At 35.9% G+C, this 25,734-nt stretch overlaps 1 protein-coding gene across 2 annotated transcripts in view; it reads left to right on the forward strand.

Moving 5' to 3' along the window:
- LOC100963115 (exocyst complex component 1) overlaps nt 1-17,862 on the forward strand; it is a 57,789-nt gene extending 39,927 nt beyond the window's left edge. The window contains exons 11-19 of one of the 2 annotated variants that reach the window (XM_023515974.1): nt 5,101-5,145; nt 6,411-6,574; nt 7,195-7,302; nt 8,771-8,847; nt 9,377-9,605; nt 11,795-11,978; nt 13,528-13,727; nt 15,345-15,539; nt 17,207-17,862. In XM_023515974.1, coding sequence (XP_023371742.1) covers nt 5,101-5,145; nt 6,411-6,574; nt 7,195-7,302; nt 8,771-8,847; nt 9,377-9,605; nt 11,795-11,978; nt 13,528-13,727; nt 15,345-15,539; nt 17,207-17,359 — 1,355 coding nt within the window. In that variant the 3' untranslated portion in view covers nt 17,360-17,862. The remainder of the gene's footprint in view (nt 1-5,100; nt 5,146-6,410; nt 6,575-7,194; nt 7,303-8,770; nt 8,848-9,376; nt 9,606-11,794; nt 11,979-13,527; nt 13,728-15,344; nt 15,540-17,206) is intronic. The other variant, XM_012808097.2, reaches the window with a different exon arrangement.
- The last annotated feature ends 7,872 nt before the right edge of the window (nt 17,863-25,734 follow it).

Below are 25,734 nucleotides of genomic sequence, written 5' to 3' on the forward strand. Positions count from 1 at the left end.
AGTGGAGTAAGGAAGAGCAGTGCAGTAGAGTAAGGAAGAGCAGCGGAGTGGAGTAAGGAAGAGCAGCACAGTAGAGTAGGGAAGAGCAGCGGAGTGGAGTAAGGAAGAGCAGTGCAGTAGAGTAAGGAAGAGCAGCAGAGTGGAGTAAGGAAGAGCAGTGGAGTGGAGTAAGGAAGAGCAGCGCAGTAGAGTAAGGAAGAGTGGAGTGGAGTAAGGAAGAGCAGCGGAGTGGAGTAAGGAAGAGTGGAGTGGAGTAAGGAAGAGCAGCACAGTAGGAAGAGCAGCACAGTAGAGTAAGGAAGAACAGTGGAGTGGAGTAAGGAAGAGCAGCGGAGTGGAGTAAGGAAGAACAGCGGAGTGGAGTAAGGAAGAGCAGCACAGTAGAGTAGGGAAGAGCAGCACAGTAGAGTAAGGAAGAGCAGCGGAGTGGAGTAAGGAAGAGTGGAGTGGAGTAAGGAAGAGCAGCACAGTAGGAAGAGCAGCCCAGTGGAGTAAGGAAGAGCAGCGCAGTAGGAAGAGCAGCCTAGTGGAGTAAGGAAGAGCAGCACAGTAGGAAGAGCAGCCCAGTGGAGTAAGGAAGAGCAGCACAGTAGAGTAAGGAAGAGCAGCACAGTAGAGTAGGGAAGAGCAGTGGAGTGGAGTAAGGAAGAGCAGCAGAGTGGAGTAAGGAAGAGCAGCACAGTAGGAAGAGCAGCCCAATGGAGTAAGGAAGAGCAGCGCAGTAGAGTAAGGAAGAACAGTGGAGTGGAGTAAGGAAGAGCAGCACAATAGAGTATCAGACTGAGAGACACACTTGAGGTTCAGTTTCTGGTTTTCCTGAAAGACCTTTTATAACATTTGGGGGCAAGTCATTGATCTCTTAAGTCATTGCTGTCCATAGAGAAATGAAAGTGATTCCTGGCTTCTTACTTCTCACAGGCTATTCTGAATCAAAAAGCAAGTTTGTTTCCTCTTCTGCCAAGGAGCTATAAAACTGTCACCAAAATTTCTCCTGTGATTATAACTTTTCTAAAGAGATATTCTTGAAGAATGTTACATTTGGTTGCTTTTAAATATTTTAAGTGGGCAGTAACAAAGAATAGCCAGTGAGAGTATCAAGTTATGAGGAAGGTGATTTGCCGAGGCCACATTCTGCTCTTGCATGTACCCGTCTCTGAAAGTTCCTTTTGGATGGAGTTCTGTGCCTATCAAAACCTGGCCTTAAGTGGCTACATTGTGTACTCCACAGTGTGTCTGCCTAGCTCCCTTTAGAATAATGAGTTTAGCATTTGCTTGTTGACAGGAGCCTATGTCCTAAGCAACTTCAGTTAATCAGAAAACATGGTTGAAATTGATAGCACATGTTTCTATTCTCTGGGATGGAGAAGACTGTCTTTAGAGGGTAATTATTTTGTAACCACTATGTTTTTGAAATGCTACACTAATATATTGAATATACTAGTCCCGGACATTTGAAGGATTGAATTTGTGTGTAAATATACTACGCTTTGGTAAAGATACTGATACACTTGGGTCAATAGGCTGTTGGAAACAGAAATGCTAACTCATCCTAAAGGTTAATTGTTCTTAAACAGCAGTGTGTTGATATCCTTGTTAGTGTTTTGCTGTGGATATGTTATGCTTTTTTTTTTTTTTTTTTTTTTTAGTAAATAGCATATTATTGATGCAGTTATATGTTTAATGTTTTCATTAAGTATATTTGTCAACACTTATTAGTGAACCATATTATTTTGAGAAAATTCTTCAGCATAGGAGAACTGAAGGTAAAAGGGAAATATTTCTAAAATTATCTCTTGAGTAGGTCATAAATCTCAGTATCATTATAGTACATCAAATTTAAGATTCACATTAAGACAAATGAAATAATAAAAACATAATGAATCAAGTACAGCAGTATCATAATGTTATCATTGCATTAACCTGAAACCTAAATTTTTTTATAACTCCTTGAGAAGTTCTTTATCTTATTAAAAATATTTTTAATTCATATGCTACAGCTTTAGGAGCCACTTTCATAATTTTAAAACTCCTAAAATTAGGGCAGCACCTGTGGCTCAGTGAGTAGGGTGCCGGCCCCATATACCAAGGGTGGCGGGTTCAAGCCTGGACCTGGCCAAATTGCAACCAAAAAATAGCTGGGTGTTGTGGCGGGCACCTGTAGTCCTAGCTACTCCGGAGGCTGAGGCAAGAGAATTGCCTAAGCCCAAGAGCTAGAGCTTGCTGTGAGCTGTGACAGCATGACACTCTACCGAGGGTGACAAAGTGAGACTCTGTCTCTTAAAAAAAAAAAAAAAACCTCTTAAAATTATATCTCTCCTGTGTATCTATTAAATAGTAAGGAATAATACAGTAATTTGTGACAATTGCCAGTATAGAAAATTATAGTATCAATTATTTTTATATCAGCTACAAGAGAAGAAAAACTAAACAATTCAGAGGATAAAAATAGTTTGGCTTATTTTTGAAGCTCTAACTTGGTGAGTCTACATTTCTAAAAATAAATTTCAAGTTAAATACAAATGACTTGAGAAGTTTTGAATAAGGTAGAATGTACAGTTTTTTTAAGATATCTTTTTAGTGATTCAAAGTAAATGAATTTGTAATAGATAAATGGTCCCTAATTTACAATGATTTGAATTAATTTTTTTTACTTTATGATGATATGAAAGCAATACACATTCAGTAGAAACTGTACTTAAAGTACCAACACAACCATTCTATTTTTAAGTAGTGTATTTAATAAATTATATGAGATAGTCAATACTTTATTATAAGATAGGATTCGTGTTAGATGGTTTTGTCCAACTGAAAGCTAATATAACTGTTCCAAGCACATTTAAAGTAGCTTAGACTAAGCTATGATGTTCCATAAATTTTTTTTTTTTTTTTTTTTTTTGAGACAGAGCCTCAAGCTGTTCCCCTGGGTAGAGTGCCGTGGCATTACAGCTCACAGCAACCTCCAACGCCTGGGCTCAAGCGAGTCTCCTGCCTCCGCCTCCCAAGTAGCTGGGACCACAGGCGCCCGCCACAACGCCCGGCTATTTTTTGGTTGCAGCCATCATTGTTGTTTGGCAGGTCCGGGCTGGGGATTCGAACCCGCCACCCTAGGTGTACGTGGCTGGCGCCTTAGCCGGTTGAGCCACAGGCGCCGAGCCATGTTCCATAAATTAAGCATATAAAATGCATTTTTGATTTATAATATTTTCAATTTTCATTTATGTTATCTTGCTGTAAGTCAAGGAGCATCTGTAATTATATTTTAAAATAGAAACCTTAAATTTTAGAAATATAACTTTTCAGTTAATCAATATTAAGTAACCATAAATAAAATTTCAATTCATTTGCTTTTTACTTGCTCCTGAAATTCTGGGTCACAGTTGCTGGTAATAGTAGATGCTGATAACAATAGCGTGAATCTATTACACTATTATCTCGCAAAAGGAAATTATATCATTACTATAGTAATAAATGGTTCTTTTTGAACCACTCTTGCTTCAAGTCTAACATCTACTAAGTTCAAATAATTCAGAATATGTTAAAGTAGCAGGAAACTATCTCTTCTTTGTGATACCTTTAGATTGAGGTTTTCTTTTCTTTCTTTTTTCTTTTTTTTCTTTTTTTCTTTTTTCTTCTTTTTTTAAAGACAGAGTCTTGCTCTGTGGCCAGGGCTAGCGTACAGTGACATCAACATTTTTCACAGCAACCTCAAATTCCTGGACTTAAGTGATCCTCCTGCCTTAGCCTCCCAAGTAGCTGGGACCACAGGTGCCACCACCAAGCCTGGCTGATGTTTCTGTTTTTTGTCTAGCCTTATTTTCCATATTCCCTTAAGCTTCACGTGGCCAAGGCTGGGAAGATAGGCATGTCACTGGTGTGACAAGTTAGTAGTTTGGGGTTTGCCTTAGAGTTTGGTAGGGATAGAGTCATTTGACATATTGTTCTTTGTTTTTAAGATATGTTTAGGTTATACTTTTATTTTTTAATTTTCTGTTTTATCCTTTGATTTTTTTCTTTGCCTTTCATATCAACTTGTAATTTCAGTTTAGAATGTTTTATGAAGGCCAGGTGCAGTGGCTCATGCCTATAATCTTAGCATTGAGGTGGGTAGATTGTCTGAGCTCATGGGTTTGAGACCAGCCTGAGCAAGAGTGAGACCCCATCTCTAAAAAAAAAAAGGGGGGGGGGCTGGGCATTGTGTTAGGCACCTGTATTCCCAGCTACTTGGGAGGCTAAGACAAGAGAATCGCTTGAGCCCAAGAGTTTGAAATTGCTGTGAGCTATGACATCATGGCACTCTACCGAGGGTGACAAAGTAATACTATGTCTCAAAAAAAAAGAAAAAGAAAAAAACCAAACAATAGAATGTTTTATGAAATGAGCTCTAAAATTGATCTTATATAGAGAGAGTTTTTAGAATAAAAGAAATGCCAAGTGATCCTAAAAGAACTTAAATTGTTATATATGTATTGTATCTGTTCCCTGGACTTTACCCTTCCATCTGCACATTTCCTGATTGTTAGTATTGTGATATATACCTTTCATTCTGGGTGTTCACAAAATAATTCAGGTTCATAATTGGTTTTAATTTTAAAATGATTTTAAAGCCCCATTTATAATTTTTTATTAGACGTAGGATAAAATTATTTAATACAGTGGAGATTCCCTTCAGGAACTTTCAGGGGATACAACATTGTTGATGTTTAAATCTACAATTTATTCTAATAAATTTCCATTGTATTAAATTATTTACTTGAATTGCATTTTGTAGGAAACCAAAATTTACAGATTGTCTTTTAAATTGAAGTGTACCAGCTTCATCAATTAAAAAAAAATTAATTGTGTGAGAGCTTACAAATAAATATATTTTTACCTGAATATTTGAGTAAAAACAATACATTAATAGTAAATTTTTTCTCTCATAATTTCTCAAACACTAGCTGACCAACTAAATGTGTTTGCACCTCTTGTTACTTGATGTTCATGGTTCTTTGCATGTGTCTTTTAAACGAGAGCTTTAACTTCCTCTTGTGCATGGTTTGTGCAAATTGCAGTTTATTAACTTGTCTTTGTCTTTGATGCTTGCAACCTAATCCATCACAGCTACACTGCCTCGAAAAGAAAGTGCTGTCAAACAGGAAACAGAGAGTGAGTATGCTTAGTGTATTAGCAGGTCTCAATGCATGTTTGTTTAATGTCTAGAAATCAGTTATTTGTCTTTAAAAAAAGTTAACACCAAAAATATTGAGTGTACTGAATTGCCAGGTACTGGTGAAAGAAAACCAACATGGTGGTAATAGTATGGCTATCTCCAAGAAATATGTAATATAGTTATTATTAGTTGGTGAGTAGGAGAATTTTGTGTCAGAAATTTATAAGGAGACTTAATCACTGTATTTCTGTTTTCAGGCTATAAAGGCTCTTAGATAGATGGTCAGATTTTGTATAATGAAGCCAGAGTTTGTCTTTAATTGTCTCTATTATATCACCATTTGTCCCTTCTGACCATTAGCAGATAGTAAAAGTTAACTGAGAAATATTCAAAAAGGATGTTTTAAAACATTTTATTCATTGTTTATATTTAAAACAATGGCTTTAAAAATCACATTTTCTTTTAAAAATTGAACCCTGTCATCTCTTAGTATACGTGGGCTATCGTTTCACCACATGTTCTAGGTCCTTTCACGTCCATGATGGACCCTGAAGTATAAGTGAACACACACATCTCACCTGTGGTTAGGGATGTATATGTTACATTGCAGTTTCATTTTAAATACAGTTCAGGGGTTTTTTTTCTCTTTGTTTTGTTTAGTTTTTAACAGGATGATTAATTAGTCATTTACTGGAAAAATAGAGTTTCTGAGTCTAGAAGATGTTAAGTTCAATGGAATTGACTTTTTTTTTTTTTTTTTTTTTTTGGTCAGGCAAAATAATCAAGTATGGGCAGTTTTCTGTGGCTCAGCGTAATATGTTGATTTAATATGGAGATGAGTAACAATGGGATACAGCCATTTTCTTCCAAAATATAATAAACTCCTACTAGCTAGTGTAGTAACACAGACAGTATTCAGTGACCTTCATTTCTTTTGAAAGGGAAAGAAATCCTCATCTTCTTTAGTCTAGAGATGTTACCAGGCAACTTTGTGATCAGAGTGTACAGGGCACACGTCACATGATCTTTAAGGGCCCTTTCGGTGCTGTCCCATGGATCTGTGTGTTTTGCTTTTCTTTATAATATGGTCAAGATTAGGGCACAGCTTTGGGGAATGATAAGGATGCGGAGACAGGGTAGACTGGTGTACTCACTACCATGAGCTCTGGAATACCCAGCCAGTGGAAGAGATAGTCCTGACTGACATTCTGCATCTTTTATTTATGAAGATCACAACGTTCAAAGTGTTGTTATTTCTTAGGTCTTCATGGAAGTTCAGGGAAACTAACTGGATCTACTTCAAGTCTGAATAAACTCAGCGTTCAGAGCTCAGGAAGCCGAAGATCCCAGTCTTCTTCCTTGTTGGATATGGGAAACATGTCCGCCTCTGATCTCGATGTTGCTGACAGAACCAAGTTTGATAAGGTAAAATAAAATAACAGGAGCTTCTTAAACATTAACATTAGTTTTCTTTCCAAGAGCAGTTTGTGATTGCTTTAAGCGTGTTTGAAGACAGCCTCTTTTGGCTGTGTTAGTCATTAATGATGACTTACTGTCCTCTTCTGAATGGAATCTGAAAAAAAAAAAACGATCAGTCAAATGATAACTAAAATGTGCATGATCAATTAAATAACATTAAAGCTTATTAAAATGTGTTTATTATAAAGTACTCGCATCTCAAATCTTAGGTTGTTTGAGCAACTACAAGGTAAAGAGGAAATAGCTCTTGTGAAGCTTATGTTCTCTGCTTTGCTGCATAAAATAAGTGTTAAAAGTTTATCTTTGTGTTCCTCTTTCCAGATTTGAAGATGTGAGATTTATTTTACATGTATTGTTTGGCCCTCTCATACCTTGTTAATACTGCATTGCCTTGTCAATCTTGGAAGAGTTTGTCTTTGGGATTCTTTTGAGATTATAAATCCATGAATAGAGGCTGTTAAGATTAGAGATCCATGGTCCCTGCAGAAAAAGAAGTAAAATGTGAAATGTTATTTTAAGCCTTTGTTGTAGTTCTTTTATTATAGAATCATTTTGGTTTTCTTCAGATCTTCGAACAGGTGCTAAGTGAACTGGAACCCTTATGTCTGGCAGAACAGGACTTCATAAGTAAATTTTTCAAACTACAGCAGCATCAAAGTATGCCTGGAACTATGGTATGGCTCACATTTATTTTGGCTAGTATTTATGACCTCGTGAATTAGTATGTGGTTACAATTTCATTATCAAAACAGAATTTATGATGTCAGAACTTTTAAAACAATTTTTTTTATCATACATACCCCATGATAGTAAAAACTATAATAGTTGGGCAGTTAATTTAATATTTCAGAATATTGTAAACCTAAATGTTTTCTAAATTAGTGAGGTGAAAAAATGTCTTGAGTTTACTTTGCAAAGAACATTTTATACAAAAGCAATTTTAGTAGTTACCAAGAAAAACTATAATTCAAAGAAAAAGATGATATTTGAGTGTCTACACCACTGGTATAGCAAAAAAAGAAAAGAAAGTGAGGCCTCAGATATGAGTTTGAATCTTTCTTATGGCTTTGTTACTAAATAACTGTGAAATCTTCAACCAATTATTTGATCCCCAGTTTTTTATAAACTAGATGTAATAATGCCCATTCAACATGCCTTTTGGGCAGTATAAATGTAAGAGAATAAAATGAGAGATTTTTTAGAATATTTTGGAGAATTTTAAAGTGCAATGGAAATAGTCACTTTTATGTTAAGGTTGTCTCCTTTATGCCTCAAGGAAACTAACCTATAAAAAGCAGTCGTTGGCCAGGTGCAGTGGTGCATACCTGTAATCCCAGCCACTCTGGGAGGCCAGAGCAGGAGGATGGCTTGAGCTCAGAAGTTTGAGACCAGTCTGATCAACACTGAGACCCCACCCATACTAAAAATGGAAAAAATTAGCTGGACATGGTAGTAATCACCTGTATTCGCATCTACTTGGGAGGCTAAAACAGAAGTATCCTTTGAGCCAGGAGTTGGAAGTTACTGTGAGCGATGATGATGCCACTGCACTCTAGCCTGGATGACAGAACAAGACTTTGTCTGAAAACAAAAAAGGCAGCCATAAAATAAATGAGAAATTCACTGTTACTTCAAATGGTTTGGAGTTTGTTTTTGTCATATTGTCAATGGTTTGGTGATATTGGTGGCAGATTTGCTTACTTGAGTTCTTCTGTAAGAATTTTTGTAGCATTTTTTTAATGCTGAAGTTTTATTAGAATGATTAATGAGGTTTCCTGAATTTTTAAGTTCTCTTTTGAAAGTTGTTTTTGGGTGTTCTATATTTTTGTTGAATTGCCTTCTCGTTCCCATATCCCACCCTCCCCAGCCTTCTGCACCCTCCTGTACCCTCACACTAATACCACTGTCACCCCATAAAAATTCTCAGATAAAATCTAAGAACAGGTCTTTAAAGATTTCATAAGTGTCTTTATAACACACTAAATTGTACAGCTAGCTTTATCAGTAATGCTACCTTTAAAAATCATTATTTTTCACAATGTATTCTCTCCTAGGAATTTTAAAGCTGAGCAGTCTTTTGCTATATAAACTAGTCAAATTGTTGGTCTTTTGTTATGTAAAGTGCCTGAATAATTTTTGCAGACTGAAGCAGAGGACCTGGATGGAGGAACATTAACACGGCAATATAATTCTGGCATGCCACTGCCTGTGTCATCTGAGTATGTTTGTTATTATTCTGTTTATTTGGGGGAAAAAAAATAACTTTAAATTGAAGCATAGAGGAGTGCAGTTCATTGAGGGTTCAGATAATTCTCAGTAACCTGACAGCACTCAGAGACTGACATGTGTGTCCATTGTATTATCAAACATGTTACTGGATTAAAATTGATCCTATTATATGGCTCTTCTTTGTTCCAATAATCATAAAAAAATGTAGTCAATTCCAATGTTTGATAGTAGGAGGTAGTCTTTGAATTGTACTTTCTTTCTTAGAATTCACAAGGCACAAGGGTCTAGACCCTGCTTTACAAATGACAAACTAATGTGAGTGATAAAACTTAACTTCAGTAAAATAGTTTTAGAGTAGAAGCTGCTGTAGAATAATTAGTTCATCATATTTGGATATTGTTTATTGAAATTTCATTGTAGTATTCTAGTTATTTTATAGATACTCAGTGGATTAAAGTTAAAGGTGAATTCACATGAAGCTTGCCATGACTTTCTACATTTTGTATGTTTTCTAAACAGGAAAGATATGATCCGCCAAATGATGATTAAAATATTTCGCTGCATTGAGCCAGAACTGAACAATCTAATTGCATTAGGAGATAAAATTGATAGCTTTAACTCCCTTTACATGCTAGTCAAAATGAGTCATCATGTGTGGACTGCACAAAATGTGGACCCTGCTTCTTTTCTAAGTACTACATTGGGAAATGTCTTGGTGACTGTCAAAAGGAACTTTGATAAATGCATTGTAAGTTTTTAAGAAAAAAACTTCAAACCCTAATCACTGTTAAAAAAAAAAAATAGGTAAATGTATAGAAGTCAAGGGATCTCCGGCATTTTCTTAAAGGTCTGTTGTTTATGTCCCTCAAGCTTTGAAGCAAGATGTTTGTAGCAGTCTGGCTGAACAGAGTTAGTTGGATGGTACCATGCCAGCTTCTTTTACAGCAGAAAAGTGCTGTAAATCTTGGCAAGATCTGAAGTGAGTGACATAGTCATAGTAGCTGCTTAAGATAACCACTGGGTAAATGACATCTCAGTTTACTGCTCAGCAACCATTGATTTAATGAAACAATTGAAAGTATCACTTGGATTTGTTGTTGTTCTCTTATTCTGTCCCAAACCTTTTGCTACTAAGGAGATGTTTCCTCCTCTGCCTTTCATGCCTCTCTTTTATGTTAATTTAGGTCTCTTCATGGCATCTGGTAGATTATATGTGCTCAGTAAGTTATATTTTGAGATTTGGGGCAAAATCAGGACCTAGGGTTTAAAGAAATTGAAAAGGTAATAAATAAATCTGTGGTTATTGAACAAAAAGCACAAATATCAGATGGCTTCAGAAAATGGGACAGATAGCACCTGGCCATTTCATCTGGTGCCCAAGCCCAGAGTGTCTGGTGTTCAAAGGAAATAACTAAGAAAGACTCAACTGAACTGGAGCTAAAATGAGAATGTGCTCCCAGGCTGTGGATTCTGCAGTCTAGCATGTTTCTTAACTGTGTTTAGTTCATTATTTATTCCTCATACTAGAGTGATGAAGATGTGCACTCTGTAACTTTTGAGAATTATGTGACTTGGTTATAAATTGCACTGGATGAAGGATAGACAAGTAATATATTGATAAGTGGCCATATCAAAGTTGTAATTTTAAACACTGAATAACCTCCCTGTCCTGGTGGTGAAGGTATGATTGGGCAACCAATTAGAAGTAAAGTAGTATACTTACAGTTTGAGAGAAATTTGGATGATTTTTGTCAGAATGTGACACAGAACAAAACCTGCATCCAGCTTAATAAGAGCAATGGACCCACGTTCCTGACTTGTATCAGGCACAAGTCCAAGTACTTTGTATACACATTCTCATCTATTTCTCACCCTGCTCAATATGATGGGTGCTTTGAGAGGGGTAGTTACTTTCCCCAGGTCAGCATTTAGTAAATCAGGTTCCAGCATGTGCAGTCTGACCACTGTCTTCTCTGCTCCCTTCGTCTTTGTACCTCATAGCTATCAATACTGATGAAGTGGACCATTAGTAAAGATAATAAGAAATAGTTGCTATTATAGTACTCACAGGGCTTTCTTATATTAACATGTTCAGCCTAGGGGTAATTAATTTTCTAATCCACTTGTCATATGATTTTTAGGTTATTCCCCCAAAATAGCAACATGGTGGAATTTTAGGTAGAAGTTGAAATGACCCAATAGTATTTAGCATTGTGATTCTCACCATGAGTAGATTTAGATTCCCCAAGAATTAGATAGAGCCATAATTGAATCCATGGATCTTTCTGAACACAAACATCTGGATTCTGTCTGCATGGAACATTTTTCTTGCACTTTGTTATCTTCCTGCACAAGTATTTTGCTAAGTAATATATAGAAAACTCTATCTATACAATGCAAATCCATATAGAAGTGCCTATCCTCCCTCTCTGGTCCTTCACCCGAAAAGCAGAGAACTTGTCTATCCAAACAAATTTTAGAGTGATGAGAATTGAAAATGTTTGTGGTTCTCAAACTTGGCCATACAACCCCAACCAGAAGTTACCTGGGAAGACCCTGTATGTGCTGTGATGTCTGCTCTACTTTCACCCAGTATGGTCAGTTGCCTTGTCTTTCATAAATGATAGAAATGTATATTGACTATTTTTACTTTGAACAAAAACTTGAGGTTCACAAGCCTCAATTGTATTTTGTTTTAAATAATTTAGATTATTTTTTAAGTTTTCTTAAATGAGACTTATTAGAAAAATGTTTTTTGATTGATAGGATTAGTTTTTCTTAGTTATCCCTATGACTCCTCTTCAGTTAGTAGGCATCCAGAATGCCAAGGTACCCCATAATGTCCTATCTCCATAATGTATATATTTGACTGTTCAATTATATGTAGTTTCTAAGTTGCTTGGCTGTTTTTCTCCGTTGCTTTCTGCCTAACTTTAGAGTAACCAAATAAGGCAAATGGAAGAAGTAAAGATTTCAAAGAAGAGTAAAGTAGGGATTCTTTCTTTTGTTACTGAATTTGAAGAATTTGCTGGACTTGCAGAATCAATCTTTAAAAATGCTGAGCGCCGTGGAGACCTAGATAAAGCATACACCAAACTTATCAGAGGAGTCTTTGTTAATGGTAAGCTTTTGTCATAGTCCTAAGAATTTTTGTGGTCATTGTTTTCATTATTATTGGCAACTCAAACTGGGGACAGATATGCTTGTTATTTTCCATATTCTATGGTCTTTTTTAGGTTTTCTAGAATTAAAGATTCTTGAATTTGAAATAAGTAGTATATAAAACTTAATTGTGTTCATCAAAAACCACTTACATTTTAGGGATTATATAGGCTTATCACTTAGGCAAAATTGAAAATCATTTCTTAAACACACATACAAAAAATGACCTTCCAGGTTACAATATCATTTTGACAAGGGTTTTCTGGAGATGATGGATAATGATGTAACCTTGAGCAAATTAATTCAAAGTAACTTTGCTTTATCTGATTCTAAAATAATATATGCTCACTGTGTACCCCCCCAAATCAGAAAATAGATTTTAAAAGTCAAGAAGAAAATAAGGATCATTTGTAATCTCATTGTGCAGAAATAGTTTGATTTTTGTTCTTACAAACTTTTCACTGTCATATTCCCTCTCTCCTATATGTATATTTGTGTTCTTTAATATAAAAATTTTATGATCCCTAACACAAGGGCTTTTTTGGTTTTTTGATACAATGTTTTGGAAGCTGCTGGATTATATAATCCTAGTGTCTTTCCTTGTCAATGAATATAGATAATCATTTTTAATAATCATATAGTCCTTCATGTATCGTTATCTGTTTACCACATCTTCAACTAGTAGGCATTTATGAATAGTTTGTTTCTAGCATAGTATCTTTGTATACTCGTCACATAATTTCCTTAAAGTAAATTACTAGAAATGGAATTACTGGATCAAAGGCTTTTGCGATTGTGATGTAGAAAGCTTATACCATTTTAGTGCTATCTGCAGTTGGTGCAGTTTCCATTGCACCTGTACTGATACTGGATATTACCAGGTATTACCAAACTTTTTATTCTTTGTCAACCTCTAATAGGCTAGAAATTATCTTACTATTTTAATTTTCACTTTATTGACTTTCTTTATGATGTCTTTTACTTTACAGCATTTTTCAAATTTTATGTCACATTTATCTATCTTTCCCTTTATGGTGCCTAAGTTATAGGCCATCCTTAGAATGATGACATTATTACAAAATTCTTATTATTCAGTTAGCAATATTTTCTTTAGTACTTGATGATGTGTTTATTGCTTTTTATATTTTAAGTACTTGAGCAATTTAGAATTGGCTGAATGATTTGAAATAGGAATCTAAATGTAGTATGTTCAAAATGTCCATCTGGTTGTCCTAACACATTTTTGAATAATTTTTCAATTCTCCACTGATTTGAAAAGCCATCTTTATTATATATAAATTTCCGAATATACATGGTCTATTTTAGGATGACTTTGTATTATGTTCAGATAATTTTGAAAACCTTCCAGTACAATATTTTATTGAATGTGCTTAATTCTTCACTAACAAATGAAAAAAATTAATCATATGCACATTAACGTGTTTATAGCTAAACGTGGTCATACTCATGTCAGAAATGTTAATTTATTTTTTCTGTTTTGATTTTAGTGGAGAAAGTAGCAAATGAAAGCCAAAAGACCCCCAGGGATGTGGTTATGATGGAAAACTTTCATCATATTTTTGCAACTCTGTCTCGTTTGAAAATCTCATGTCTAGAAGCTGAAAAAAAAGAAGCCAAACAGAAATACACAGATCACCTTCAGTCTTACGTCATTTATTCTTTAGGACAACCTCTTGAAAAACTAAATGTAAATTTATTTTCCTTTAGTATTTTTTTCCTGGTTTAAACGTGTGTACATCTGTGTGCATATTAACACACAGACATTTATCTTCCATTTTCTCGTGTATTGACTCAGGGATAAGGAAGGAGGGACCTAAGTGCTAGACACTGCTAGCTGCCCTATTCATTATTTCTTTTATCTGTACATTCCAGAGTGTCCCCAAAGTCACAATATATAGAAAATGTGGGAAATTGTAGCTAAATGTACCTATATTTACCAAATATTCACTATAAAATCTTACAAAGAAGTAGGCAATACATAGAGAATGCTCTGTAAATATTTTGTAAAATTTTATAATGAATATTTTATAAATGTATACTTAGCTACAACTTCCCATTTTCCCTATATATAGAGACTTTAAGGACAATCCTGTATTTCTATTTATTGTTTATTATCTGTTATAATAGGTATTTTATAATTTTATTATTAATAATGTACTGGTTAATAATAAAACAGAATAATATTATTCTGTTATCCATTCATTATTTTTTTTAATTCTCATAAACGATGTGAGCTAAGATAGTACAATCCTCATTTCACAAATGAAGAAATTGAAAGTGTAAAACTTGCCTGGCATTAATAATAGCTTACAGATAACAAAACTGGAGGATGAGCCCAGATTTGGTTTTTCATTATACCAACTGTATCTTGTTTTTTACTGCATAAATGGCCAACCATTATGCTACTTTAGGTGAAGATTTTTAAAACATTATCAAGATAAAAATAAAACATTGTTTCGTACATTGCCCTTTCCTATCATTTCCTGTCATTTCCCAGAGCAAGTCTGATAATTAAAGTTAAAAAATGATGGTTTTAGAGAACTCTAAACAGAAAAGAAGTGTAACACTTCCAACTAACTTTGTCTATAATATGATTAGTCCTCTTTTACATGTTAATTTGAAATTAGAGCACAGTAAAGAATATGTATTTGTTGTCAATAATTCAGATGATTACTTAAGAGACAGAACTAATAATTCCTTATACAATTTAAGAACAGACATACACTCTTTTATTCTACCTATCTAGGCCTCCCTAAAGATCTATCTGAGGCCTCCCTAAACCCTGCATGATACCCAGCTCCAGCATCAGAGGCATTCCCTCTAATAGTTCACAACAGAAACATTGCTACATCCTTTATTGCTATTGTTCTTGAAGCTCTAGCTAGAAGCTCTAGCCAGTGAAACAAGACCTAAAACATAAATAAGAGATCCAGAAAGAATCAAGATTATCATTGCCTTTATACAATATGTTGAAATTACTGGTCTTGGATAAAGTGGCTAGATTCAGAATAAACTTAAAAGCAATTTATTTCTGTGTGCCATAATAACTGATTAAAACCTATGTAGGAATGAAATTTTAAAAGCACATATGAAAGTAATAGTCTCATGTACTTTTTCACATCTAAAATGTTAACAGTGGTTATCTCTGAGGGGTGTGAGAATAGAGGACTGTGATTTTATTTTTTATACTTTCACACCCTGTTTTTTACACAGTGAATATATACTATTTTATAATTAGATTGTTAAAAATTTTGGCAGTAATAAATCCAAGTCTTGGCCATCATTTCTTTTCATTTCCTTGAAGCATTTCTTTGAAGGCGTTGAAGCTCGCGTAGCACAGGGTATAAGAGAGGAGGAAGTAAGCTACCAACTTGCATTTAACAAACAAGAACTTCGTAAAGTAATTAAAGAGTATCCTGGAAAAGAAGTTAAAAAAGGTCTAGATAACCTCTACAAGAAGGTCGACAAACATTTATGTGAAGAGGAGAACTTACTTCAGGTATGCATAGTTCTTTTGACCATCCTGGCTTACAGATCATGACAATATATGCTTTTCTCTGAATATTTGTCTATAAATGCTACAGATCTAGAGCAGGAAGAAAGTTCAATAAAGTACAGACCAGATTAATGAACTTGTAAGGAAGAAAGAAATAATACTTATATATGCTTATATGGCTGTTCCTGCTTATTTTGTAGTTGTATTATTTTGTGGTGAGGCTTTAAGCTTGTTTTTCTTTTTGGTTTGTTTGTTAAGTGATTGGAGTTAGAAATGGGTTCATAATTTGGGTCCAGATTAAGCTACAAGTTACTTGGCCATGTTACTTAACCTTTCTGAGTCTTGGTTTCCTTTTTTGAAGAGTGGAAATGATACCTCTCGTGTAGTAGGCACTGTTGTTACTGTCATTGTCGTTTCATAAATAGGAAAATCAGAGCTTAGAGAGGTGGAGTAATGATCAAGATCCAGTAACCATGGGTCATGGAGTCAGATTTAAAGTGTGAATTAAGCTGTCACTCTTTATATACCACACTGAAAGGCCCAGAGATGAGTGAAAATAATTCTGATATCAAGATCACAGACAGTTTCCTGAAGGATATGCATTATTTGTGTTAACCTTTGAAAGTCAGTATTTTAACAGATCAAGTGGGGTTTGGGGGCAGGGGGTGTTGTAGGTGTAAGAAATAGCATGAGCTAAACAATGAAAAGGCAAAAGCGTAATACCAGTAGGGAATGGTGATTAGTCTTAAGTTGATAGGAATTTAGGATTTATGAGATTTAGGGTTTACAAGAAAAAATTCTAAAAGAATACATTCCCTCAGCTGTTAAATAAGGCTTGATGATCATAATACCTGCCCTCATCAGGTCAGCATGAGACTTAAACAGGATAGTGTGTGCCATACAGAAAGCACTGTGCCTGTGCTGAGGGGAGGAGCTGTTATGTGACGTGTGTCACATTCTGTCTTGATGGTTGTTTACAAGTGAGTCTCCACTGCTGCTTACAAGTCACTCGATTGCAGAAAGCAGGCCTGATTCTCTTTGGTGTCCTCCATTGCATCAGGCAACGTTTTGCCTAATTGATTTTAGATAAAGAAAATTTTAAATTTTATCAGAAATGAAATTGAGGTGTTAACTGTTGTACTTCATTTAATAACTAGTCTTAGTTCCATCCATAACTGTGTATATCTACATCTGTGTTATTGGAGTATATATAATAATAGCTAAAGTGTAATGAGTGCTTACTTGTGTCAAATGCTGTCCTAAGCACTTTATCTGCATTCACTGATTTAATCCTCACAAAAAGCTTATGATGAACTTATTACTCTGGTTCATAGATGAAGAACAGTGATGTCATACACGAGAGGTCCCATCTTATAAGTGAAAGGAGCTAGAATAGAGGCCAGGGGCAGTGGCTTACGCCTGTGATCCTGTGGCTTTGGGGGTCCAGTGTGAGAAGGTCTCTTGAGGCCAAGAGTTTGAGACCAGCCTGGGCAACATAGTGAGAGCCTGTCTATACCAAAAAAAAAAAAAAAATTTAAAGGAGCTGGAATTCTGGATGTTCTTAACTACTATTCTATGCCAAATTCTTAGAATATATCTTGATGTTATTTCCTGTATGTGATTATGTATTATTTCTGTTCATAGTTTAATGATTTTTATTTTTATAATAGGTGGTGTGGCATTCCATGCAAGATGAATTTATACGCCAGTATAAGCACTTTGAAGGTTTGATAGCTCGGTGTTACCCTGGATCTGGTGTTACAATGGAATTCACTATTCAGGACATTCTGGACTATTGTTCCAGCATTGCACAGTCCCACTAAACCTCATGAAAGAGGAAAAGATAACAGATAAAGCACACCAGACACTATACCAAAATATCATGCAACTGCTTTGAGAACTCATACTTAAAATTTTATCTATTATTAAATGTCAGTTAAATGGGTAGTACCATACTGCAAATATTCCAGTGCAAAAGTACAACTTATGTAGTAGTTTTATTTGCCCAGTAGGTTCTATATTAACTTAAAGCATTTATCTCATCATAAAATGCCATTAGCATTTTTCAGTGAGTGAACAGGAAGTTTTCCTTTATTACCCAGTTTCTTGTGTTTCAGAATGATTATTCTGGGAGCGATGCATTGGGAGTTCTTCAATGTTTACTATTTCTCTGTTGCTTACAAATAATGTAACTACTAAAATACTGTACAGAATTGTTTCTTTCCACTGTCTAACAAATGTGTACATAGATAAGAGGGCTAATGTCATGATCAGTTGTAAACTTAACTCTGTGTAGTAATAAATGTGAAATAAAATTTTCAAAAAAGTTGACATTTGGTAATATTTTTAAGTCTGTTATATGCTATCTTCTCTATGAAAAGAAGTTGTTACAAAATCAATATACAAAAATTAATTGCATATACCACAAAATACTTAAAAGTGTTATAATGAGAAAAGTAATGTGGTAATACAAATAAAACTATAACACCATTGAATACATTTAGTATTTAGGACTAAATCTAACAAAAGATATACATTTGCGTCCCTCCAAAATTTGTAGTTGAAGCCCACCCTAACCCTCCATATTACTGTATTTAAGACAGGGCCTTTAAAGAGGTAATAAAGGTTAACAAGGTCATAAGGGTAGAGTCCTGATCCAATAGATCAGGCACCAGGTCTATTGGATCAGGATGACATAAAGTTCATGTGCAATTTAAAGCAGTTTAACATAGCAAATTGTAAATGAGCTTTATGTCCATTCTGTACAAAGAGGAAGAGACCCCAGAGCTGTTGGACTTTTGCCATGTGAGGACACAGAGGAGTCAAGAGTCTGCGAGCCAAGAAGACAGTCCTTTCAGCTTCCAAAACTGAGAGAAAATAAATTGCTTTCAGCTGCCTAGTGTTTGGTATTCTTTTATGGCAGCCCAAGCTAATTAATACAAGATGTATGTTGGAAGACCTATATGGAGCAATTACAGAATAGGCAGTGGATGAGATAGAACAGGGAGGTGGAGGATGTAACAAGCAAGACAAAGCAACATCAGTCTGTAAGTGAGAAAGCTTCTCTAGATTAGCATTTCAGCCCATTTCACTTGCCTGTCTAGATCTCATGCAAGATGGTAGGTCTTCTAGAAGTTTTACCTAATTGGCTAGAAGAGAAAATAGTGAGGAAAAAGGAAATTAAAGGAATATAATCTGAATTTTATACTTGTCTGCTTTTAATGTGAAGTAGTTTTCCTGATATCTTTTCATTTAAATTATGTTGCCCTGTAATTCTCTCATAGGAACCTGTTGTTTCCCTTCATGGCACTTACCATAATTGGAAATGTATTGCTTTGTCTTTTTACCTCTTTGGTATCTTATCTCCTCCACTTAGACAGCAAGCTTTATGGCTTGGATCAAGACTGTTCTAAGGCTGGGTCCAGTATCTCCCATCTGTGATCCTAGCACTCTGGGAAGCAGAGAAGGGAGGATCATTTGAGTTCTGGGGTTTGAGACCAGCCTGAGCAAGATTGAGATCCTATTTTTACTAAAAATAGAAAAAGTACCCAGGTGTGTTGGGTGCCTATAGTCCCAACTACTGGAGAGGCTGAAGCAGGAGGATCTCTTGAGCCCAGGAGTTGGAGATCAGCCTGGGCAACATAGTGAGACCCTATGTCTACCAAAAAATTAAAAATTAGCTGGGTGTACCAGCTATAAATCTTAGCCACTCAGAAGGTGGAAGGCTCCCTTGAGCCCAGGAGTCTGAATTGCAGTGAGCTATGATACCGTCCCCATATTCCAGCTTGGATATATTCAACCTGGATATACTGATATAGTCGACCCACCCCAACTAAATATACAAGAATTATGTGAAGGTGAGGCTCAGATTTTGCACAAACCTCCAAGTGATTAGAATGGACAGCCATGGTTGTCCTTGTCTGAATCAGCCATGCAATCCATTTCTCCTTTTGCCTAGGTTTGGTTTAGCAGTGTGTATCTGTGTGGCTCAGTTCGGATCAGTGAAATGTGAGAGAAAATCCGCTAAGGGGTCCTAGGAAAGACTTCCCACCCTGATAAAGGTTGATGTTCACAAGACAGACAAGGTTTCCTGCCTTCTTGGGTTGGGATATGAAGACATAATTAGAGCTCCAGCAGCTGTTACCATGACATAGCTGACGCAGGGAGATGGCAGAGAAGAAAAGCAGGAGCCTGCTTAACTTGGAATCTGCCCACCTCTAGCCGCCTTGTTACATAAGATGATTCAATGTCTCTATTGTTTAAGCCACTGATGCTGTGCCTTTTGTATAACTCCTTTTTTCTTCCTACTTACAATAGGACTTTTACTCCTTTGTTTATAAATATATTTATCAAAATCAGTTGCATAATGGTTAAGAGCATGAGTTTGGCCTCTTTGCCTACTTGCCCTGGCAATGGAAGCCTGTTCAATGTCTATGGAGATTGTATCTGCTTTCTTACTTTGTAAGCTTTTCTTTCTTTTCTGCAATAAACTTTGTTTCATACTTGCCTTAAAAAAAAAAAAAAAAGAACATGAGGTCCGCAATCCAATAGAACTAGGAATAGAGTGCTAGGTCTCCATACCTGTTAGGAGCACATGGTTCTCCAAACTTTATTTCCTCTTCTATAGAAACAGTGGTGCCCATTTCCTAACTCTCCGTGAGAATTAAATGAAATGACGAGCGGAAAGCACTCAGCACCGTGCTCCGCACTGCACTTGATGAATATCAGCCATTATTGTCACGTGCTTGCTCTGTACTGGGAACTTTCTCTTGTTCCATTTAATTTAATTTAGTTAAAAAATAAAACAGAGTTGCCTACTCTGGAAAATAGTAATGCATCAGATTATTAGGGACTGCTGCCTTTTCCCATGCATGGAATTATAACTATTGTTCACAAATAATTCTTTAGAATCTCCATGTACAACTTAAAGTATGGGATCTGTGACTGGACAGTGACTTGTTTGTTTTCTGTTTCAGTGATTTTCAACCACTGTGCCATGACAGGATCTTAGGTGTGCTTCAGAAATTTTTAAAATTTTCCTATGAAAAGAAAAAGAACATTCAGTCATCAGTAGCTTGGCTATAGCCATTTGCAATTAAAATCAGAAGGTGAGATTGTAGTAGTAGACACTATTGTGGATTAGATAAGCATTTTGTTTCAATGCTTTTGTGAGCTCGATTTTATAATACTACTCAAGAGAAGTAACAAGTTAATTTTTTGTGTCGAATGGACCAGTACATCAGTTTTAAAGTCAATGTACTTTAAGATGAAGGAGAAAACAGAAGATCTGTCTTGGTTGAGGAAGAAAAAACAAAATCTTGCTGGGTTAATAATCTTGCTGGCTTTTTTGTGTCCAATATGAGGGATCAAAGAAAAATGTAGATCATGGAATGATATGTAAAAATAACACATATGTAAACAGTGTGAGAGCAGTCATTTAAGATTTTAAAAGACTGCCTTGTTTCTTTTTTTCTATGTAGAATTTATTTATTTATTCATTTTTTAAATTTATTTTTTATTAGATCATAATTGTGTACATTAATTCTATCATAGGATACAGTGTGTTGCTTCCATATGCAGTTCGGAAAACTCTCATCCAACTGGCTAACATAGCCATCATGTCCTTCTCATAATTGTTGTGTTAAGACATTTATATTCAACCTTTAGACAAATTAACATGTACCCTAATAGGATAAATTATAGGCGTGATCCCCACAATATCATTCTCTTCACCCATCCTCCCCCCTCCCCTCCCCCCCTCCCCTTTCCCCGTAGTCTAGGGCTCCATTTGGATTGTAGCTTTCCTAAGATAGCTAAGAAACAAAGCATTCCCAACACTACTACACTGCCGGTGGGAATACTTTGTTTCTTTAATGATCATCTATATCAGTGATTTTCAACGGGTGTGTCATGAGAGGACGTTAGGTGTGCTTTGAACATTTTAAAAGATCATTGGTAGAATTATTTTTGAAAGAAGTTTAAAGCACAGTAAATATATTCTCTTTTTCAACTGAGGCTGAGGCAAGAGACTCCCTTAAGCCCAAGAGTTTGAAGTTGCTGTGAACTGTGATGTCACAGCACTCTACTGGTGGTGACATAGTGAGACTCTGTCTCAAAAAAAAGAACAACAACAACAAAAAAGAACCCAGGGATGCTGTTATTTATGGTCTGATGTACACCATGTCCCACTGCAACAAATAATTATCCAGTTTAAAACGTCAATAGTGTGGTCCTTGAGGAACCCTACTCTAGGGACACAAAGATTTGCTATCATGCAAAAAAAGCCAGTTCTACTTTAAGCACAGTATCTGGTATATAGGCACTTTTGCATATCTTATTTTTTAGTCCTATCTTATCTTTTTAAAACTTTATTTCATATTACTCATTTGGTAGTTATAGTTTTCTGGAATTCCCCTCCTTGTCTATGGAAAACATTGAGACTGGTGACATTCATTCTGAGTATACTGAGTATACTCAGTCATCAATGCTGAGACAAATAATAACCAAATTAAAAAAAAATTCACAGAAACTCCCTTTTCAGACTGTTATTAGAGAAAGGGTCATTTCTAGACTTCAGCTGAAGGTCTAAAACTCAATCCCAGATCTTGTCTGGTACTTCAGGGACTTCCTTGTCATAGCTGAATCACTAAGGCTAGCCTTTAAAATGTCATGGCTGATTACAATGAAAGGATTTCTGACCAGGTATTAAGTAGCCACTAAGGTTCTTTTATCTTTCCCTCTTTTCCTAACTTTGTAAGATTGAAGAGAGAGATGAAAACTCAATTATGCAGCAGCACCTGTGGCTCAGTGGGTAGGGCGCTTGCCCCATATACCGGGGGTGGCAGGTTCAAACCTGGCCCCAGCCAAACTGCAACAAAAAAATAGCCAGGTGTTGTGGTGTGTGCCTATAGTCCCAGCTACTTGGGAGGCTGAGGCAAGAGAATTGCCTAAGCCCAGGAGTTGGAGGTTGCTGTGAGTTGTAACGCCATGGCACTCTACCGAGGGTGACAAAGTGAGACTGTCTCCGAAAAAAAAGAAAAAGAAGTGGGTAAGAAAGGTTATAGGATTTAAATTCATAGGATCAGAGCAGGCAAGGAGTTCAAGAAGAGTGGGGGAATAGTTAACAAGAGAAGAGTCTGAAGGAGGATAAATAACTAGTATAATATAAGTAGCCTGTGGTCTCTCAAAATTTTAAACCTCTTAGCCTTTGGAGCAGAGAATAGGTTCCAGGACTTCCATGCCAAGGGTAGAGGGCAAGAAAGATGACTGCTCTCAGCCTCCATTCTGAGTAGACAGGCAGCAGAATGGGGATAATTATAATAGCTAAAGACAACCAGCTGAAGATATAGATTAAGTCAAATTTTGCCTCTATGTATTCTATAGAAAACTCCTTACCAATATCAGATTTGTATAATTTAAATTGGAAAAGTTAACAAGCCAAAGGAATGACTAAAGTTTTATTCTACACTCCAAGAATACTGCTGTTCTATTGAATAGTACGTGAATGATTTACATCAGATGTGGAAGGGTTAAATGATAAGATTTAACTAGGTACCTGGAAAAATGGAACTCCACCACTTGATGAACAATCCACACCAGCTTCTACAGATGACTCTTGACTTAGCAGGGGTCCTCAAACTTTTTAAACAGGGGGCCAGTTCACTGTCCCTCAGACCGTTGGAGGGCTGGACTATGGGCCCCAGGATGAGTCGGCTGCTAAGCAGGACAGGCAGCAGCAGCAAAAACACTCAGCGGGCTGGATAAATGTCCTAGGCGGGCTGCATGTGGCCTACAGGCTATAGTTTGAGGACGTCTGACTTTGAGGTTCTTCAGTGCACTGCCCCAGAACCACCTTTTCTACATCTTTGTCCTAAAATAAGAAGCTGGCTGAGTGACAAAGTCCAAGGGCTTAAAAATCATCATGAAAGTAAAGGCAGTTTTCTTCTTTAAGTATAGCATATAAAAGTAAACCTCAACAAAAGTAGCAGAAAGTCTACAAATAATAATTTTTCTACTCTGTAAAATGCTAATAAGATAACATTTTAGTTATTCTAGAATGGTGATAGCACAATATAAATATAACTAATTATCTATTAGTCTAAAAATAGAATTACTGGTAAGATTAGAATAATCAAACATAAGTATCAGGCAACTATCATTAATGAGAGGTAAAGTAAGACTTAAGGTCAGACACTTAAATATTCTTCACATAAAATTGACCACATCAAAAATTTATAGGTGATGCCAGGTGCAGTGGCTCACACCTCTAATTCTAGCACTCTGGGAGTGCTAGAATCAATCCAGGTGGATTGCTGGAACTCAGGAGTTTTGAGAACAGCCTGAGCAAGAGAGAGAGCTCATCTCTATTAAAAATAGAAAAACTAGCCAGGCGTTATGGTGGGCACGTGTAGTCCCAGATATTCAGGAGGCAGAGATAAGAGGATTGCTCAAGGCTAGGAGTTTGAGGTTGCTGTGAGCTATGACGCCTCAGCACTCTACCCTGGGCAACAGAGTAAAACTCTGTCTCAAAAATTAAAAAAAAAAATTATAGGCGAGTTCTAAAATTATGCTGCTTTAAATTTACCTGACTGGTGTCTTCTTTGTTGTTTGCTGAACAGTTTAGCATCATTAACAGTTCAGGCTGTTTCCTTTTCAACTGATCAGGAGGTTCATGTGGTTCTGTTCTCACCAGTGTTGATAGGTATAAGTAATTTTTCCTTTATGGTGTTGTACCTTGAGTAGACATTAGTTAAGTGGAAAAAAATTAATCTGGGATATAATTAAGTTTTTTTTTAAATGCTAAAACTTGTATTTCAAAATGAGTTTTGCCTTCCAAAAATATTCTCTAGTCTGCCCTTAAATGGACTTGGCTATTTTCAAGATCCAGCGTATTTCCCAAACATGAAGTTTTCCATCTCTGAAAATGTACAAAAGATGTATTGTAAACTCTAAAAGGAGTTATAGGATGTCAGAGAAATGGCGCCATAACTGGGATAAGAGTAGAGATTTCCTAACATGCTTACTTTGATAGGAGTAAGCATTTCAGTATAAATGTGGTTTGGTGGTTAAACCAGTTTAATTTCTTTAACATAAACTCAAGCTTTAATAATTTATAAAGATTTCCCTTTTCACTCAACATTTACATTCTTAACTTCATTTAAATTGGACAATAACTCTTACAGGTCTCTTGGAAAAAATGAAACATTCTGTAGTACTATCTCCTTTTGTAACTGCTTTCAAAAGAAAACAGATTTGAGGTATAATTTACATGCCATAAAATTCACTCATTTTATGAGTATAAATCAATGATTTTTAGTGAATTTACACTGTATCCAGCTATCACCACGATCCAATGATAAGCCCCATTATTCATTCTATATAAAACAGCTTATTCCATCTCTTTCATAAAGGCTTTCCTCAATCATCGTGGCTTATCCTCATCTGTACCATGTTTGATTGCTCAAAATGGTGATTTGTAAGTGCCACAACAAAATGAGGACATGATGTGATCAACTTTTCATTAAACTAGATATGGTCAATTATATCCTTCCATCATTTTGGCACTAAAAAGCCCTATTACAGAGGTCAGGCGAGGTGACTCATGCCTATAATCCTAGCACTCTGGAAGGCTGAGGTTGGGTGGATTGCTTGAGCTCAGGAGTTTGACACCAGCTTGAACAAAAGTGAGAATTCATCTCTAATAGCCAGGCAGGCACCTGTAGTTCCAGCTACTCAGGAAGCTAAAGGAAAAGGATCACTGGAGCCCAAGAGCTTGAGGTTGCTGTGAGCTATGACACCATAGCACTCTACTGAGAATGACAAACACTCTGTCTCAAACAAAAATGAAATAAAATAAAAGATAAAAAGCCTTGTTACAGACCGTGCTAGGCAGATAGTCAGTTTTTATTTTGAAAATGTTCTTTCTTAACAAAGTCAAATCCATGAATCTTTATGAAATGTTACTGAATTGTAATGTCCACATTTCTAGGAGTACATTATCACCTATATCATGACGCCCAACACTTGATTAAAACTATTTTGGGGTTCCAATTTTTTCATATTTGAGGTGATGATATAATGAGATGGTAAATTCCCATCAGGCAACATCAGGATCTACTTTGTCTGAACGTCTGACACTGTACAGCAGCATTCTTCAAACTTTTTAATCTCACAGCACACTTGAACCTAAAGTTAAACT

This window comes from Otolemur garnettii, unplaced genomic scaffold (assembly GCF_000181295.1).
Source record: "Otolemur garnettii isolate 467f Iridium unplaced genomic scaffold, OtoGar3 scaffold00083, whole genome shotgun sequence".
Taxonomy (NCBI): domain Eukaryota; kingdom Metazoa; phylum Chordata; class Mammalia; order Primates; family Galagidae; genus Otolemur; species Otolemur garnettii.